At 19.9% G+C, this 16684-nt stretch overlaps 6 protein-coding genes across 6 annotated transcripts; 3 read left to right on the top strand and 3 right to left on the bottom strand.

The window, feature by feature from the left end:
* Nucleotides 1-9: 9 nt before the first annotated feature.
* Nucleotides 10-909, top strand: SRAE_1000073700 (Gamma-soluble NSF attachment protein; the record flags this gene model as incomplete). The annotated part of the gene is made up of 1 exon (XM_024647605.1): nucleotides 10-909. The coding sequence occupies one exon, from the start codon at nucleotides 10-12 to the stop codon at nucleotides 907-909; it is 900 nt and encodes a 299-aa protein (XP_024501666.1).
* A 1098-nt stretch (nucleotides 910-2007) lies between these two features.
* SRAE_1000073600 (Alpha-2-macroglobulin, N-terminal domain-containing protein) lies at nucleotides 2008-3309 on the top strand (the record flags this gene model as incomplete). The annotated part of the gene is made up of 5 exons (XM_024647604.1): nucleotides 2008-2054; nucleotides 2114-2127; nucleotides 2265-2674; nucleotides 2750-3103; nucleotides 3289-3309. The coding sequence occupies 5 exons, from the start codon at nucleotides 2008-2010 to the stop codon at nucleotides 3307-3309; spliced, it is 846 nt and encodes a 281-aa protein (XP_024501665.1).
* A 17-nt stretch (nucleotides 3310-3326) lies between these two features.
* Nucleotides 3327-4767, bottom strand: SRAE_1000073500 (Gonadotropin-releasing hormone receptor; the record flags this gene model as incomplete). Its single annotated transcript, XM_024647603.1, has 2 exons — nucleotides 3327-4309; nucleotides 4350-4767. 2 exons carry the CDS (start codon nucleotides 4765-4767, stop codon nucleotides 3327-3329), a joined length of 1401 nt encoding a protein of 466 aa, XP_024501664.1.
* Nucleotides 4768-6378: 1611 nt separating this feature from the next.
* SRAE_1000073400 (Gonadotropin-releasing hormone receptor) lies at nucleotides 6379-8197 on the bottom strand (the record flags this gene model as incomplete). The annotated part of the gene is made up of 3 exons (XM_024647602.1): nucleotides 6379-6758; nucleotides 7047-7941; nucleotides 7997-8197. 3 exons carry the CDS (start codon nucleotides 8195-8197, stop codon nucleotides 6379-6381), a joined length of 1476 nt encoding a protein of 491 aa, XP_024501663.1.
* Nucleotides 8198-8802: 605 nt separating this feature from the next.
* Nucleotides 8803-13500, top strand: SRAE_1000073300 (Alpha-2-macroglobulin domain-containing protein; the record flags this gene model as incomplete). Its single annotated transcript, XM_024647601.1, has 4 exons — nucleotides 8803-8829; nucleotides 9111-9335; nucleotides 9437-10804; nucleotides 10864-13500. The coding sequence occupies 4 exons, from the start codon at nucleotides 8803-8805 to the stop codon at nucleotides 13498-13500; spliced, it is 4257 nt and encodes a 1418-aa protein (XP_024501662.1).
* Nucleotides 13501-15405: 1905 nt separating this feature from the next.
* On the bottom strand, nucleotides 15406-16437 carry SRAE_1000073200 (WD40/YVTN repeat-like-containing domain and WD40-repeat-containing domain-containing protein; the record flags this gene model as incomplete). The annotated part of the gene is made up of 1 exon (XM_024647600.1): nucleotides 15406-16437. The coding sequence occupies one exon, from the start codon at nucleotides 16435-16437 to the stop codon at nucleotides 15406-15408; it is 1032 nt and encodes a 343-aa protein (XP_024501661.1).
* Between the last annotated feature and the right edge of the window lie 247 nt (nucleotides 16438-16684).

Here is a 16684-nt window from a genome sequence, read left to right as displayed (position 1 = left end):
TAAAAAACGATGAGTGGTAATGATAGTAAAATAAAAGAAGCTAAATCATGTATAGCAAAAGCTGAAGAGCATTTAAAGACATCTATCATAAAGATGAAATTTAAACCTGATTATGATATGGCTGCAATTGAATATGAACGTGCTGCAATTTGTTATAAAAATGCAAATGATTTAAAAAATGCTAGAGATTGTTATTTAAATGCATCTAAAAATCATAATTTAAATAGAAATTTTTTTCATGAAGCTAAGGCAAAAGAAAACGCAGCATCAATATGTAAGGATTTGAAAGAAAATTTAATTGCTGCCAAGTATATTCAGGAGGCTTGTGAAAGTTATGTTCTTTCTGGTAGTATGGATACAGCATCATTAACCATTGATAAATGTGCAAAATGGTTTGAATACTCAGACCCGGAGACAGCTATTACAATGTATGAAAAGGGTTTAGCATTAGTCCAACAAACAGATAGAAGTAAGATGGCTGCTGAGTTTATGAATAGATTGGCACATTTATATATTAGAAGTGAAAAATATGACAAAGCAATTAAAATTGTTAATAGTGAAATTGATAAGTATCTTGAAACAAAAGATTTTCTTAAAGTTGGTCAACTATCATTATCATTAACTTTATTAGGTCTGGCTAAGGAAGATACAGTTGAGACCTCAAAATTACTTAATAGATGTTTCCAAGCTGAGGGATTTGAATTGTCTCAAGAAGCTGCTTTATGTGGTAGTATACTAAAAGCATACGAGGATGGTGATGATGATTTATTTCAAAAGTTACTTCAAAATGGTCTTATTCGTTCAATGGATAATGAATATTTAAGGTTGGTAAAAAAAATTAAAGTACCAGATGCTAATGGTGTTGAAAGCAGTGGTATTACATTTGAGAATGAGGAGGACCTTAAATAAGATGTAATGGCATTGGAAAAGAGAAGAAGAAAATAATTATATATATAAAGAAGATTTATAAAAGTCAGTAAGAGAATGGTTTCTGAATGGGAGCTTTTAAAATGATTAATTTTCTTAAACTCTTTCTAATCTTTATTTGTAATATTGTAATTTTTAATTAGTAAATATTTTTTTATTCTTTCATTGTTTTAAGATCTAGATTTAAAGTAATAGGAAAGTAGGGGCCAAACGGCTGCAACCAGGAAATAAAAAAAGTTAAAAACTTTTGAAAATAGAATACTTTCAAAAAATTTCTACATTGAGGTTTCAAAAATATTTTTTTATGGGAAAAGAGTTTAATGATGTTATTTTAAATGAATTTTATTTGAAGATAAGAAGGTACTTAAAGTATATCGTACTAATATTTTACTTGTATTACTTTTTCTCTAAATTTTTGTATATCCTTATAATGATATTAAATAAAATAATTATTTATAAAAAATAAAGATTATCATAAAAATTTCTTATAACATAATTTTACATGTAAAATAAATATTTAAGTAATAGAAAAAAAAGTGTTTCATTTTTTGGGTATCATTGTATTATTTTATTAATCTTCTAGTATAATATTTAAAAATTGTATATTTGTATTTTGATTTATATAATTCATAAAAAGTATGATTTATTTATTGATAAAATAATTATTTTAAAAATCAACGTTCAATATAATACTTTCATAGATTTAATCTTGATATTTTTTTTTATATAAAAAGATAATGTTTAGAAAATGATTCATATAAAGGTAATTAAATCGCATTCCTGTTCATTGTGGCGCAAAAAAAAAAATTAGATATGTATAGACATTTTGAAATAAAACGACTATTAGGTTAAAAGTAATACTTTTCGTAACATAGGTCAAATAAATTTATCACAAAATTAAGAAAAGTAAAACATCTAGAGGTTTCTTGATATAAAAAATTTGAAAATTTATATTTAAGTAGACGGCAAATATAAATTTATGTGTTATAATCAAGGGTCCTCCTTTTATATTGTTATGATTTTATAACGTTATATATTAAAAGATGTAATTTATTTAATTTATTCTTATTTTAATAACAAATGTCATTTGGCGTTTATTATACACAATTTTTTGTTGCCGTTGATTGGTAAATTTTGAAACTAATAATTTATTATTTACTTTTTTTTTTTATTGATTATTTTTAAGTAGTATATTTAAATGTTCCTTGAAGAATAAGATTTTTAAAATAAAAATATGATTAATTTACTATTCTTGAATTTCTTTAAAATTTTTATTATTTTATTAACGATCTTAACAAAAGTGTTTTTTATAAATGGATATGACAATTTATCTAAAGACAATTTTTTTATTGTTGCTCCTGATTTCATTCCATGGGATGAAACAGCAAAATTTATAGTTTTACCTGGATGGGATTTGAATGATGAGGTACATTACCTTACTTATTCTATTTATAGTGGTGAAAATAATGATATATTATTAAGAAATTCATCTATTCCACTATCAAATAAACAATTATTAACAGTTAGTATAACAAATTTACCAATATTTGATTTATATTTTTTTATTTTCGATATAAAAAATAAAAAAAAAGAAGAATTTAAAATTTATGGTGGTAATAGTATAAAACATATTTATATTCAAAGTGATAAAAAAATATATAGACCAAGTGAAAAAGTTAAAATTGTAGCATTACCAATAAAAATTAATGGTAATCTATATAATAAACCACTTACATTTTCTATCCTTGTAAGTATAATAATTTATTATAATAATAAAAAAAAAAATGTATTATTTCTATAATTGAATATATTTTTTTTATAGGATTCAAGAAATGTAAAAATTATAATACAAAAAATATATTATTCTTGGGAAAAAAATTTTTATCATTATGAATTTGAGTTACCAAAATTTAATTGTACTGGAAGGTGGACTATATTAGTTCATCCATCATCTTCATACAAAATTTTATCACATCATTTTAAAACTACTATTTATGTTCAAGATTATATTTTACCATTATATAATTTTTTTATGGATGTTAAATCTACTGATGATGAATGGATATATGAAGTTACTACTATTGCTAGACATAGTATTGGAAAAGATGCTATTGGAAATATTGAAATTGAAGGAATTTGCGATAATAATCATAGTAATACTTTAATTGGTCCAGATGTAAGTTTAATTTTTTATAAAAATTCTATTGATAATTATATACAATCTACAAAAAAAAAGGCCATTTATAAAATATATATTTTTTAAAAGTTATTTTCTTTAATAATTATATTATTTCTTGTTATCTTTATATATACATTTTCTTTTTATAATAATTTTTTAATAAGATTAAACTTTATTTTTAGTTCTTTAATCTATCATTATAAATTTTCTTAGGTATTATTTATTTATTAAGTTGATATATGATAGGATTAATTATTGAATTAATTAATATTAATGTTTCACAAAATCTTCCTATATTAGGTGATAAATAATTATATAATTCTTCATCAAAAAATCGTATAATACTAATAGTTGAGTATGGAAGCCATATCAAAAAGTGTACACAAACAATAAGTATAGCTGTTGTAAAAATTTTAAAATGCCATTTTCTTCTCCAAAATGGGATAAAATATTTTTTATTATTAGTAGGTGATCTTAAAATAGCAAAATCTGTTAATGATGTCTCTGAATTGATTGCATTACGAATTGAGGTATCTGAGACATTTTGTATCTCAAGACTAGAAAATGAAAATTTATTTTCAGATTCAAAATTATTTGACAAGCTTTCTTCTATTTTTATTTTAGGTATTAATGTTAGTTTTTTATTATAATTGATAAATGGAATTGATTCATCCATATTTTTCATCTCAATTGACTTTTTTTCACAATCACTTTTTTTTTTAATCATTTTATATTTATTATTAATTTTATCATTATTTTTAAAATCTAATGAAAAATCACAACCAGAAGCTGATGTACCATTAGATAAATATTCATTTATTCCACTCTTACTTTCTTTATTAGATTGTTCAATAATCTTTTTTTTATTTATAAATTGTGGTAGTAATCTTTCTAATGTATTAAAAGATACTTTCATTATCTTTCCAAGTATTAAAATATAGGTAATTAAAAGGACAACAAATGGAAACCAGTTAACAAATATTTGATGATATAATTCATATATATATTTTAATTTTTTTATTTTATACCCATCTATTTGAGTGATATTTTCATGTTCAGCAATTGCAAAAATTGTTACACATTGAGTGTAATATTTATAAGGTTCATATGTTTGCCAGATAAAAATTTGCGGCATAGCTAAGATACCTCCTACCATCCAGGCTGAAGCACTCATTAAATATTTTCTCAATAAAGATGTTGATTCTATAATAATAATACTTAATATATATTATTTTAAACTTACTTTGATTATATCTTGTGTAAACTGAGATAAGCCTATCCATTCCAATCATAGTTACCATGTATGCATTAGCATAATATGAAAATGTTGAAAAATATTTGAAAATTTTGCAAAAAATATTACCAAATTCCCAACTTTTTGTGTAAATCCATATAGCTTCAATAAGTCCATGTGCATACATAATAAAAAAGTCAGTAATTGAAAGATGTATCATAAAAATTGTAAAATTTCCATTACCTAATTGACTACTCCATCTACCATTAACTTTACCTCTAGATGTTGATAATTGTCTAACATGATAATGATAAAGATGACCTTTAATATTCATATATGTTCCAATAAAAACAATAATAATAAGTAAAGCAATTTCAGCAAAATCAAAAATAGTATGTTGATATAAATCATTTTTATATAATTCCATAACTGTTAAAAAAAATTAATTTTTTATTGTTAAATAAATTTTTTTTTTTGTTGAGGGGATTAATATATAATTTCTTATATATGAATTTAACGATGTAACATCTGTTTGATATTTCATGAAACCAAAAATTAAATAAACACCTGATTATATAATTTATAAAAAAAAAAGTTAATTGAAAAATAATAGCCTTTATTTAGCAATAAATTAATGATGTCTTTTTAAGAATTTTAAAGAAAAAAAAATAAAACAAAAAAAATTTAGTAGCATACAAATTAATTTTTATTTTTTATAATCTTGTAAATAATAAATAGTTATTATCAAAATATTATTGTATTATATTTTGGAAGAGTAAATTTTGATTAAATTTTTAAAAATTTTTTTTATATAAAATATATAATGTAGAGTTATAAAAATTTATTTATATATAATATAGCATTTAATTTTAATAATAATTATAATAAAACAATTTTTTTATCCCCTAATTTTTTTTATTCAAGAGTAATTTATTAAAATTAATTTTCTACAGTATTATTTTCCGGTACTAGGATCATAATTAAGATTTTTCTTATAATTAGAAAAAAATTTTTTAATATATATTATGAATGTTAAAGTGACGTAATTTTTTTAAATTATTCCTCCACTTATAAATTAAAATAATAATAAAATTAATTTTTGATTTTTCAACTATCAAAAAAGAATTTTTTAATTAAAATATAATTACAATTTTTAAATTTTTAATAAATAACTTTAAATACATTTTATATTAATATTTATATATAGTTTTATCCTCTATTCTACAAAAAAAATTATTTTTAATTAATAAAAAAGAAAAGAATTTTTCTAATCAAAAAATTATAAATAATGTTAAAATTAAATTTTATATTAAAAATATTAGTAACAAAAAAAAAATATATTTATATATATTTTATAAACATTAAAATGTTACTTTACTTATAAAAATATTTTATTTCTATTAACATATTAAAATTATATCATTAAAATTAAAGGATTATTATAAATTCAAATAATAATAATAATAATAATAATATGCAAATTTAATTAAAAAAATATATTTTTTTTTAAAAGTTAACTATAAAGTTAACAATAAATAAAGTGTAATAAAAAAAATGTTGGGAGTTAATTTATTTGACATTCATTATAAAATTTATTGTAGAAATTATTAAAAGTAATGCATGTACTTTTTTCTTGAGATTTTAAATACATAATATATTCTTTTTTTTGTTGGGAAGAAATGTCGTTATTTTTAATGATAATTAAATAGCAAACTAGTTTCAAGTTATAATCTTTTACCAAATGTTCTTTTTTTTGACTTTTTATGTTATTTTTAATGAGAATTCTTATTTAGTAATTTATCCTTTTCAAGGAGATTTTTAAAAATGTAGATGATAAATAATTTTTTAAAATTATAATTAGAAAATATTATATAAGAATTTCTTTTCATTTTTACCACACATTTTTGTTTTACATAATGGCATAACAAAAAGACCTTATATTTATAAAAAATGTATAGTAAATATATTTTTATTTAAATGAGAGAATTATAAATAAAGTTTTTATTTTTAACTAATGTTTAAATATTTACTTTTTTTTTTAATTAAAACCATACAAAAATGGATTAATAATTGTTAATAAATACTGCATATCTTTAAAAACATTTGCATGTTCATTTAATTTTTCATGAAGATCACTATTAACATATTTCATTAATGAGATCGTATTATAAGGAAACCAAAAAAAAATATGTGCAAGTACAACAAGAAAGGCAGTTCTAAACATTTTACCTCTTATTTGACGATGCCATGTTTGACTTTTTTTTTGAACTCTTGTTACTTGATAATCTCCAAATGATGGTACTCCTGAAGTCGAGACAGTTGAATTATTATGCGTCTTAATATTAGTATTAGATAATGATTTATCAGTTCCATTAACCAATAAAGATTTAGATGCACCTAATTTTCTTTTTGCGTATGCTAAAAAAAAATGTAATTATAAGATAATTATTTTTTTTTTTCAATTATAATGACAAATTTTTATATAACTACAAATTAAAATTAATAAGTTAATTTTAATTGCTAAATATTTATTAAATTTAATAGCTAATTTATAATCTTAATAATAATAATACAAGGAACTAAAAATTAAAAATCAATTAATTAATTTTCTTCTGTTAATATGTTATTTAGGATTAAATGAAAAAGGGGTTATCATTTAAAAATTTAATTAATATTATTTAATTATTTTAAGTATAATGAACATACCATTATTACAATGTGAAGATTTGTTATTAAATGCTGGAAGAGAAAATGTAAAGCTTTTTTTATTACCACTTAAATTTTTTTCTCTATTATCAATATTATTATATATTCTTCTTATTAATGATTCTCTGTTTCTTTCAATTTCTTCTTTTTCATCTTTTACATATCCTCCAGATGTCTCCGAATATTTTTGTGTTTTTGTAATTAAAAATTTATGAACATTTCTTGCCACAGATGATTCTGATAAATAAGTACTATCGTAAATTTCACCCTCACAATTTGACATTTCATAACGTTGTTTTTTTCCTTCTTGTCTTAATGGACTTTTAATTGAAAAATGAATTATTTTTATTGCTATAATAATATAACAAAAAATCATTATTAAAATAGGTAACCAAAAAACAAGAATAAGATGAGAAATATTATAAAATGTTTCTACACTTTCATCTAAAATAAACTTTGTAAAATTATTATCAAAATGTTTATATTCCAATGGAAAATATTTAGATAATGTCCATATATCTGTACATTGATACCAACCATTTTCAATATTTGAAAAAATATTTTTAACCTCCCATACATATAATTGAGGTAGGGAAAAAAATATTGCAAATGTCCATGATATTATCATATACCATTTTATAATAATTATTTCTTTTTTTTGAACCTTAATTCTTTTTGCTGCAACAACATTACGTAGTCTATCTAATGCAATAGAAACAACAATATTACTATTTAAATATAATGTAAACATATTTAAAAAATTAAATATCCTACATAATGAATCACCACCTTTCCATTGATATGTTAATATCCAACAAAATTTTCCAAAGGCATTACAAAGGAGAATTGCAAAATCACTAATATTTAAATGAATCTTCATTAAAATAAATCCTTTCTTAAAAAAATATAGAAATATAAAAAAAAATTATTATTTTTTTTTAAAAAATTACCTTAGAACTATGATGTATATTATCATTTTGTTGTCTTAGTTTTTTTAATACAATAAAATTTAATGGTATGCCGATTATAAATATAGAACCAAGATACATCATTTCAACATAGTCACTAAGTAAAGGCGCTGGAGGAATACCATCATCTATGATATCAGTGTTATTTAACAAAAAATTTTCTATTTCTTCACCTTTATTCATTGTATAATTAAATTTTTGATATATTTTATAAAACTACAAAAAAAAAAAATTAAATACATAAAAAGATTAAAACAAAGAAAAAAAAAATTTAAGTAATATTTTTTTATATACGAAAACAATAGATGTTTTTGATAATTTTAGTTGAAAATTGTATTAATTATAATTTTAAAAATAGAAATTTATTACACGTATTTCATTATTTTTAATATATTTAATATATTTAAAAATAATTTATTATGTTTATAAGAAGAAAAGTAAAAACTTTACCTCCTTATAATATTTATTTGTTTTAAAAATTGCAATAATTTAATCAATGATATTTTTAAATGTAACAACCGAAATATAATAAAATTAAATATTTTTAATATGTATTTAGTTGTGAATACAGATGAATATCTAGACAAAGTTATAATAAAGCCATGAAAAAAAAAAAAGATGTGCACAATAATATTTTTCTAAATCATTAATAAAATTTTTATCAAAATATAACAAAATAGTTATTGCGTACATAGCCAAAAAAATAACATGGATAATACTTTTTACATATTAAGATTTATATTTTAAATCTTTTTTTTTTCAAAAATTACGTATAGAAAATTAATCTAATGTCAATAGGAAAGTATCATTTTTTTGTATGAGAATAAAGAGTTTTAAATATTTAATAAGAGTAACTTTTAAAAAATATATCAAATTATTTGTTTTTCTTTATCACATAAATTTGTATAAAAAAAAAGTATCATGTAGATAGATTATTGATAATAAAGTAAAAATATTTTTTTTTCCTATTTTTTTTTTAATTGAAAAAAAAAGAGTAAATGATGTAAAGAAAAATATAATAACAATTTTGTTGCTATTTTGGTTAATAAAAATATTAAATATTTTGTATTTTATTTATCATTTATCACTACTCTAGGTAATAAATGGAATAAAAACAAACAAAGTTAATCTTAAAAGTATAGCTGATTCTTGTGAAAAAGGAAGGCATGGAAAATCTATACAATTAAAAGGAATTTTTACAGAATTAAGTAGTGGAAATTATATAGAAAAAATTTTTACTGTTGATTTAATGAAAAAAAATTTTGATATAATTCTTCTAAAACCATTTGTTACAAAAAAAAGTGAAAGATTATATTTTATTGTAAGTTTTTTATTTAAATATTTTTTTTTCTTTAGGGAATAAAAAATTTTTTAATATTTATTATAAAAACTTATTACATTAAACTATTATTTTGTTTTTAGTTAAAAAATGGTAATCCATTATATTATACTGGGCAAGTTAATATTTCTGTTATTTGTTTTAATGAAAAAATATTTAATACTATTACAATTAATAGTTTTAATACTGAATACAGTAATAAATCATATATAAATTTACAAAATATTGAAAAATGTGAAATGTTGTTAGTTGAAGGAAGGAGTGCCAAAATGCAAAGCATAATAAAAATACTAGTACCAGTATTAAATAATAATGAAATTATAAAATCTTTTTCATTAACATCTATTTTTCAATTGGAGGAAAATGTAGAATTTGATATTGAAAGTGATGAAAATAACTTAAACTATATAATTATGAATCAACATAATCGTATAGTGGTGTTTGGTCTAGTGAAAGATAAGAAAATTAATGTAAAAATAACTTCAGATATGGTGGGTACAAATTATTTAATCGTTATAAGCACAACAAATACTAATATAATAGATATAATATTATTTATTGGTAATAATCTTTGTCAAAATACAAATTATTCTATCTATTTAAAGAAAAAAATTCTATCTTTTAATGATACTTTTGAAGGAAATATTATAGGTCCAAATAATGGGTTAGCTTTGTTAAAAGTTTATGATAAACGGCTTAAGTTTTTTGAAAACCAAAATGATAATACAAATGTGTATTGGAATTTAGAGAAATTGTTAGACATGGATGAAAAATTTTTTTATAAAAATATACTTAATTTATTAATGCAGGAAATGGAGGGAGATATTATAAGACATTTAAAACCTGTTAATAAACTTTTTAATAAAATTTCAAATGTTTGTAAAAATGTTATAAATATTGATACATTTTATTCATATAATAATTTAAATAAATTTGGAAATAGTTCATGTTGGATATCAAATAAATGTGTAGAAATTATTAATGAAGTAATAAATGAAAGAAATAAAGGAAAATATGATGTAAGATATAGTTCTATTTATTTAATGGTAAAACAAAAACCATCACATCAAAAAATGGATAATTCTTTATTATCAAAATCAAATAAAAATATATTAAAAGATAATGAAAATGATGAATTTGATAAAAAATTTATTAATTCAGAGATAAGAGATTACTTTCCTGAAGTTTGGATTTTTGAAGATTTTATTTTAGATGAAAATGGTCATGCTTCATTTATATATACACCACCAGATTCTATAACATCATGGATAGTAGATGGTGATTTTTGGAAACCATCAACTACTTATACTTGTCCTATAATCCAAACTCAAGAAATAGAATATAAAAAAGATTTTTTTATTGAAATAAATCTTCCCCCAACAATTAAAGCTTTAGAAGTTATTGATATAACGGTTACAGTACATAGTTTATCTGATACAACGTTTAATAATGTAAATTTATTTTTTTTTTTCATTGTTAAATATATTTTTAATTATTAAATAATTTATAGTTATATATATGTATGGATAAGGGAACAACAAATTCTTGTCAAAATCGTGGAAGAGATGGCAGTTTAGCAGACAATAGTCATTTTTCACTTAAAAGTAACACAATAAATAAAGTAGCAACAAAAAAATTTGAAGTAATATTTTTTGAAGAGAATAATAATGAAATAATATCATTTTCATTGCGTAGGCATATAGAAGATGACATAACACTTGCCTGTGAATCAAATGAAATATATGATATTGTTAAAAAAAGTATAGTTATTTTACCTGATATAAGAATGTCTTTTAAAAGTACTTTTTTTATTATAAATCCTAGTAAAAAATCAGAATTATTTAATGAAACTAATGAATTAGTTAAAGATAAAAATTTTTTACTTATAGAAACAAGAGATAATATAACAAATGAACTTATTACAAATGTTACCATAATTCCGAGTAAAGATGAAGTTGTTGGTAATTTAATAGTTACATTATCAGAACCAAGAATATATCATATGAGTGATAATAATATTGTTAGAAGGAAACGTTATACTTTATCAAAATATAGTGATTCGCATATTTATTGGATTATGAGTGACTTATCATATATATTTTATAAAAAATTGAAAAATGATTTTATAACTGAATTTATAATTAAAGAAAATTTACCAAAAGAATTATATACTAATAATGATTATTCCAATGAATTATGGTCAATTTTAATAAATTTAAAAAAATATATTGTTGAATGTAATAAATATCATTTTTTTGCTGATACAATTGATAATGCAAATAAATTAAAAGAATGCCAAATTGAAGATGCAATAAAGGATGACAATATATGGATTACAATGTTAAATACAATGATGATTTGTGATTCATATAAATATGATAAAAACCAAAATAATGATGATGAATTATTTTTTAATATAAAAAAATTAATGAATTATCTTAAGATTAGTATGGAAAAAGTTAATGTAATTAAAAATACAATTTCATTACCATTTAATATTGATGAAGGTGATAAACAATTTTTTTTATATGGTATATATTTACATGTTCTTAATTCATGTAGATTATATAATACAACGAAAATTGAAAATGAAATAAATAAAATTTCTACACAATTTGAAGATAGAGATAAAGAAGATATTTTATCAACACTTTTTTATATTTCATCATCAAAACGTGAAAAAGATTTGAGAAGAATTTTTGCATGGAATGATATATTATTTTGTTTTAATGATAATTTTAAAAAACTACCATGGATACAGGAAGTTAGTGAAGAATGTAAATTAATGTTTAAGGGAAGTCATAAATATATTACAAATCCAGATACAAATATGTTAATTAATTTATTAGCATTGTTTGCTATTACAAATAATTTTTCAATACCTACAAATTATCCTAGTGTAAGTACTAGTGAATTACAAGATTATACTTTGATGTCAAGAAATAAACGAAGTGAAACAAATTTGGCTAATGAAATATTTTTGGAACAAGAAAGTTATAAATATGTTATATTTGATATGCAAAAAAGAAATTATAATAATAATAAAAATAAAAATTTAAATATGATAATAGAATGTATACCATCATGTCATAGTATTACAGAAGAGGAATATATTTCAGATGGAAGAAGTAAAGTTATACATATACCATCACAAACAAAAACTATACTATTTAAATCAAAGGGTAATGGAAAAAAAGTTGTTTTAGTTGAAGGAAATATGTTAACAAAAATAAATGCACTAAAAAATGATTATCCTCTAAAAATAGAAGTTAAAATGTTTTCACAAGAAAATGATCTAACACATATAATAACAATAAAAAATTTAAAAAAACAAAAATTAGATATGATACAATTTGAACATGGTTTATATAATGCTGGATATGAATTAATATTAAATAATGAGGGTGGATATGTTAAATTTGAAAATAATAATAATATTAAGTACAAAACAAAGCCATATAGAACTGACAATTCTGTTGTTTTTTTAATTGGACCAATACCTATTGATAAAGATACATTGTCATATAACTTAACACAAAGAGCTATTAAAGCTGAGGCAAATGATATTAAGCTTATGGGTGTTAAAATAATACTTAGACATCCAACTAAAGGAATATTAGGAAAAATTATTGTAGATAATAGAACTGGATTTTTAAAAAACAAAGGAGACAAAAAAGAAAAAGACTCAGATATAGAATATTTATGTTTACCAAATACAAAAAAATGTTTTTGTGGTGAAGGAACATCAACTGACATATGTAAAATGGAAATGACAGATAGAATAAAACGATCATTTAATAAAGATCTTATTGATACAAAAAAATTTGTCCTAGTAGCTTCAGTTATTGATATAAGTGTTGTTGAAGAGTATAAAGATTATCGTAATTTTACAATGAAATTAAAGGTTCAATCAAATAGAATTTCATTTAGTAACATATTTAATATTTTCATAAGAATAACCAATAATTCAAATGTTAAATGTATGTCAATATCAAATAATGATGTAATTTTGCTAACAGGAAATGTAGAAAGTGCAAAAAATCATCAGTCTATTTACCATATGTCAGGTGGCGATGTTTTAGTAAAACTAAAAGAAACTGAAATCATTTCAAATTTAATAGGAAAAATTGTTTTTAGTGATTCTTAAAAAATTATTTACTCCTTTTGTTAATAAATTTTAAATTATAAAAAATTATTATTAATATAATAAATAACTTGGAATATTAAATTATATATAAAAATATATTTTAAAAAAAAAAAATACATTAACTCTATAAGCAAATTAAAAGCATATTTTAATAATGAAATATTTTATGTACTTAGTTTTTTATTATTTTTTTTTTAACCAATAAAAAAAAGGATTTATATGGTAAAAACTAGAAAATTATTTAGATAAAAATTTATGTTTATAAAATTTTAAGAAATAGTTATAAAAACATTTAATTATAAAAAGAAAAATCTTTTCTTTTTTTAAAAAAAATATTTTTTAAAAGGCAAAACAAGTTTAAAAATTCATTTGAGAATAATTACCATTAAATAATAATAATTTAGTTCATTTTACCTCAAGTACAATCGTAGTAACAACTTTTTTTTTTAGTTTTTGCATGTATAAACATAAAATTACTAAAGTGATCGAAGATAAAAGATTATGAAAAAAAGGACTATCAACATTTATGAATAAAAAAATAAGACATCATTTTTTTTTCTAAATTATATAATACTTTTTTTACTACTTTCAATTTATTTTTTTAACTATTTATCAATTATATTTAGAAGGAAAAATATAGCAAATTTAGATAATATCAAAATTTGCATAAAATAAAATTGTTTTAGTTAATATTAAAAATATATAATATTAAAAATCTACTTTATTAATTTAAATGATTGTAAAGTACATTTAAAAAGTTTTGTCACTAACAATTCTTTTCATTATTGAACTATGTACTTTGCTTAAAATTTAGGAATAATTTTATGTAAATATTAAACAACAATGTCTTCACAAACATATTATTTCAGAATATTAATTTTATAAAAAATATAACTTTTTAACTTAAAATTATAATTTTTAAAACAAATATCTAAAATAATAAAAAACAATATTCATTTGTTAATGAAAAGTAACTGAATTATGATAAAAAAATTTTACTATTTATATTATTAGTTTACTTTTTTGTTTTAGTAATATAATATTTAAAATAAAAGTAGAAAAGCTGAGAAAAAAAAATAACATTATTTCTAAAAAAAAAATTATCATATACTTTATTTTAAATATTTTTTAATTTTTTTTTTGCCTTGTTATAATAATATTATAAGTCATAAGATAAAAAATAATCTTTGTTATACCGTCATCCATAATTCTTACTAATTCATCAACAACACCACATTTTAAATAAATCTATGTGCAAAATTTTATTGAAATTTTTTTTATCCTTGGATGAATGTTATGAATAATATTAGTCAATTATAATGGATTAAAAATTTTAATGATTTTTAAAGAAATTAATTAATTTTTAGATGAAAACTTTTATAAATATATATATATTTCTTTTGTGTCTTTTAAATTAATGGTAAATTTTTTTTTCTTTTTATTTTTTTTTTATTAATAAAGTTTAGGAAGTTAAAAAAAAGAACAAACTTTTTACATACAATTTAATGGCTAAATTTAGAATTTAATAAATTATAATCAATAATATTTTTAACAAACTAACTTGCAAAATTTTTGAAATTATTTTGAAATTATTTTAAAATTATTTGTTCCAGATCCAAAAACATACTTTTATTTAAATTTAATAAAACTAATATTATATATTTGCATATTATTAAGAAAATTTTCCAACTAATCTAATCAATGAAGCTTTAGTTATAAATAAATTACATTTCAGTTTTTTACTGTAATAAAATAATTAAAGTAAAAAACAAGTAGTACATTTACATTTCATTTTTTCTCTTTCAAATAAATTTTTTTTTTCTTAAATTTGTTTTTATTAAAATAAAGACGCTTAAAAAGGTTTTCATTTATATATATATGTATATATATATAGTACTATAAAATCTAGGAAAATTTCCAATAACAAAGTTTGGATTCTTCTCTCAAACCAACTAATAAATTAAAAGCACTTATGTCGTCGTTTGATTCCCAAGATATTGAAGATATTGTTGATTTACTATAATTAATTTCTTTCAATGGTTTAGCACTTTTTTCGTTGTTTTTTGATTCTTTACAAAAAAAAAATCTTCCATCAGTACATGTAACAACAAAAAATTTTCCATTTTTAGGTTCAATTATTAAATTTGTCAATTTAGATGGAATCTCTGAGGGTATTGTTGTATATAATATTTCATCTGAAATATTATTTAATATATCACTAAAATTCCCAATCCAAAATTTTTGACTTCTTGTTCCGACAATTATTTTATCATTATAAATGTCAATACCAAATATTGGTGATATCTTCTCTTGTTTCATAAAAAATATAATTTTTTTAATTTTAATATCAATAAAAAGAAGATATCCACCATCTGTTCCAATAATCAAATAATTTTCTCTAATCTTTTTCATAACTAAAGGTATTCCATATTTATCTCTATTTAAATTAACTAAAGTTTTGTCAAAATCTAAATTATCATCAAGTGAATTAAATATACACAAATTGTCAAGATGATCAATAACAAATATATTATCATTAAATGTTAAAAATTTTAAAAAACCATAACATTTTATATTGATATGTTTTCTTTCAATACATTTATATGTAAAGAATGTCTCTGTTGATCCAGTAATTGTTAACTCTATATTAATTAAACCATATGATCGTTGATGAATCCAAACATCATATAATAAATCATTAGTAGTAGCTTTAACAAAAGTACTAGAAATTTCATTAATTGGACAAATTTCACTTTCTCCTTTTATAGAACTTCCATTATATATAATACCCAAATTTTGTTTTAATTTAGTAGATAATAAAATTACATTACCATTTCCTGATCCTACTAACCAAAATAAATAAATATTAGGTTGTGGTAATTGATATAAAGCTGTTGGACCACCATTAATTCCATAAAAAATGAAATCAGGTTGCATATTTTTCAAAAAAAAATAAAAAATATTTATTTATAATTTTTGTACATATTTTAAAACAAGTATTCCATTCAAAAGTCTTCTATATAATAAGTTTATCAAATTTAACTTTGATTAAACTTGTATAACCTTAATTAATTTTTCAATTACCACCTGTTTATGATTTTTGTTAATTGTGGTTAAACCTTCAAACAATGCCGTTTCTTACATATTGCATAACAACATATATTAATTACCCACAATATTGCGC

This window comes from Strongyloides ratti, assembly GCF_001040885.1.
Source record: "Strongyloides ratti genome assembly S_ratti_ED321, chromosome : 1".
Taxonomy (NCBI): domain Eukaryota; kingdom Metazoa; phylum Nematoda; class Chromadorea; order Rhabditida; family Strongyloididae; genus Strongyloides; species Strongyloides ratti.
This window is presented reverse-complemented; position numbering and strand designations above follow the sequence as displayed.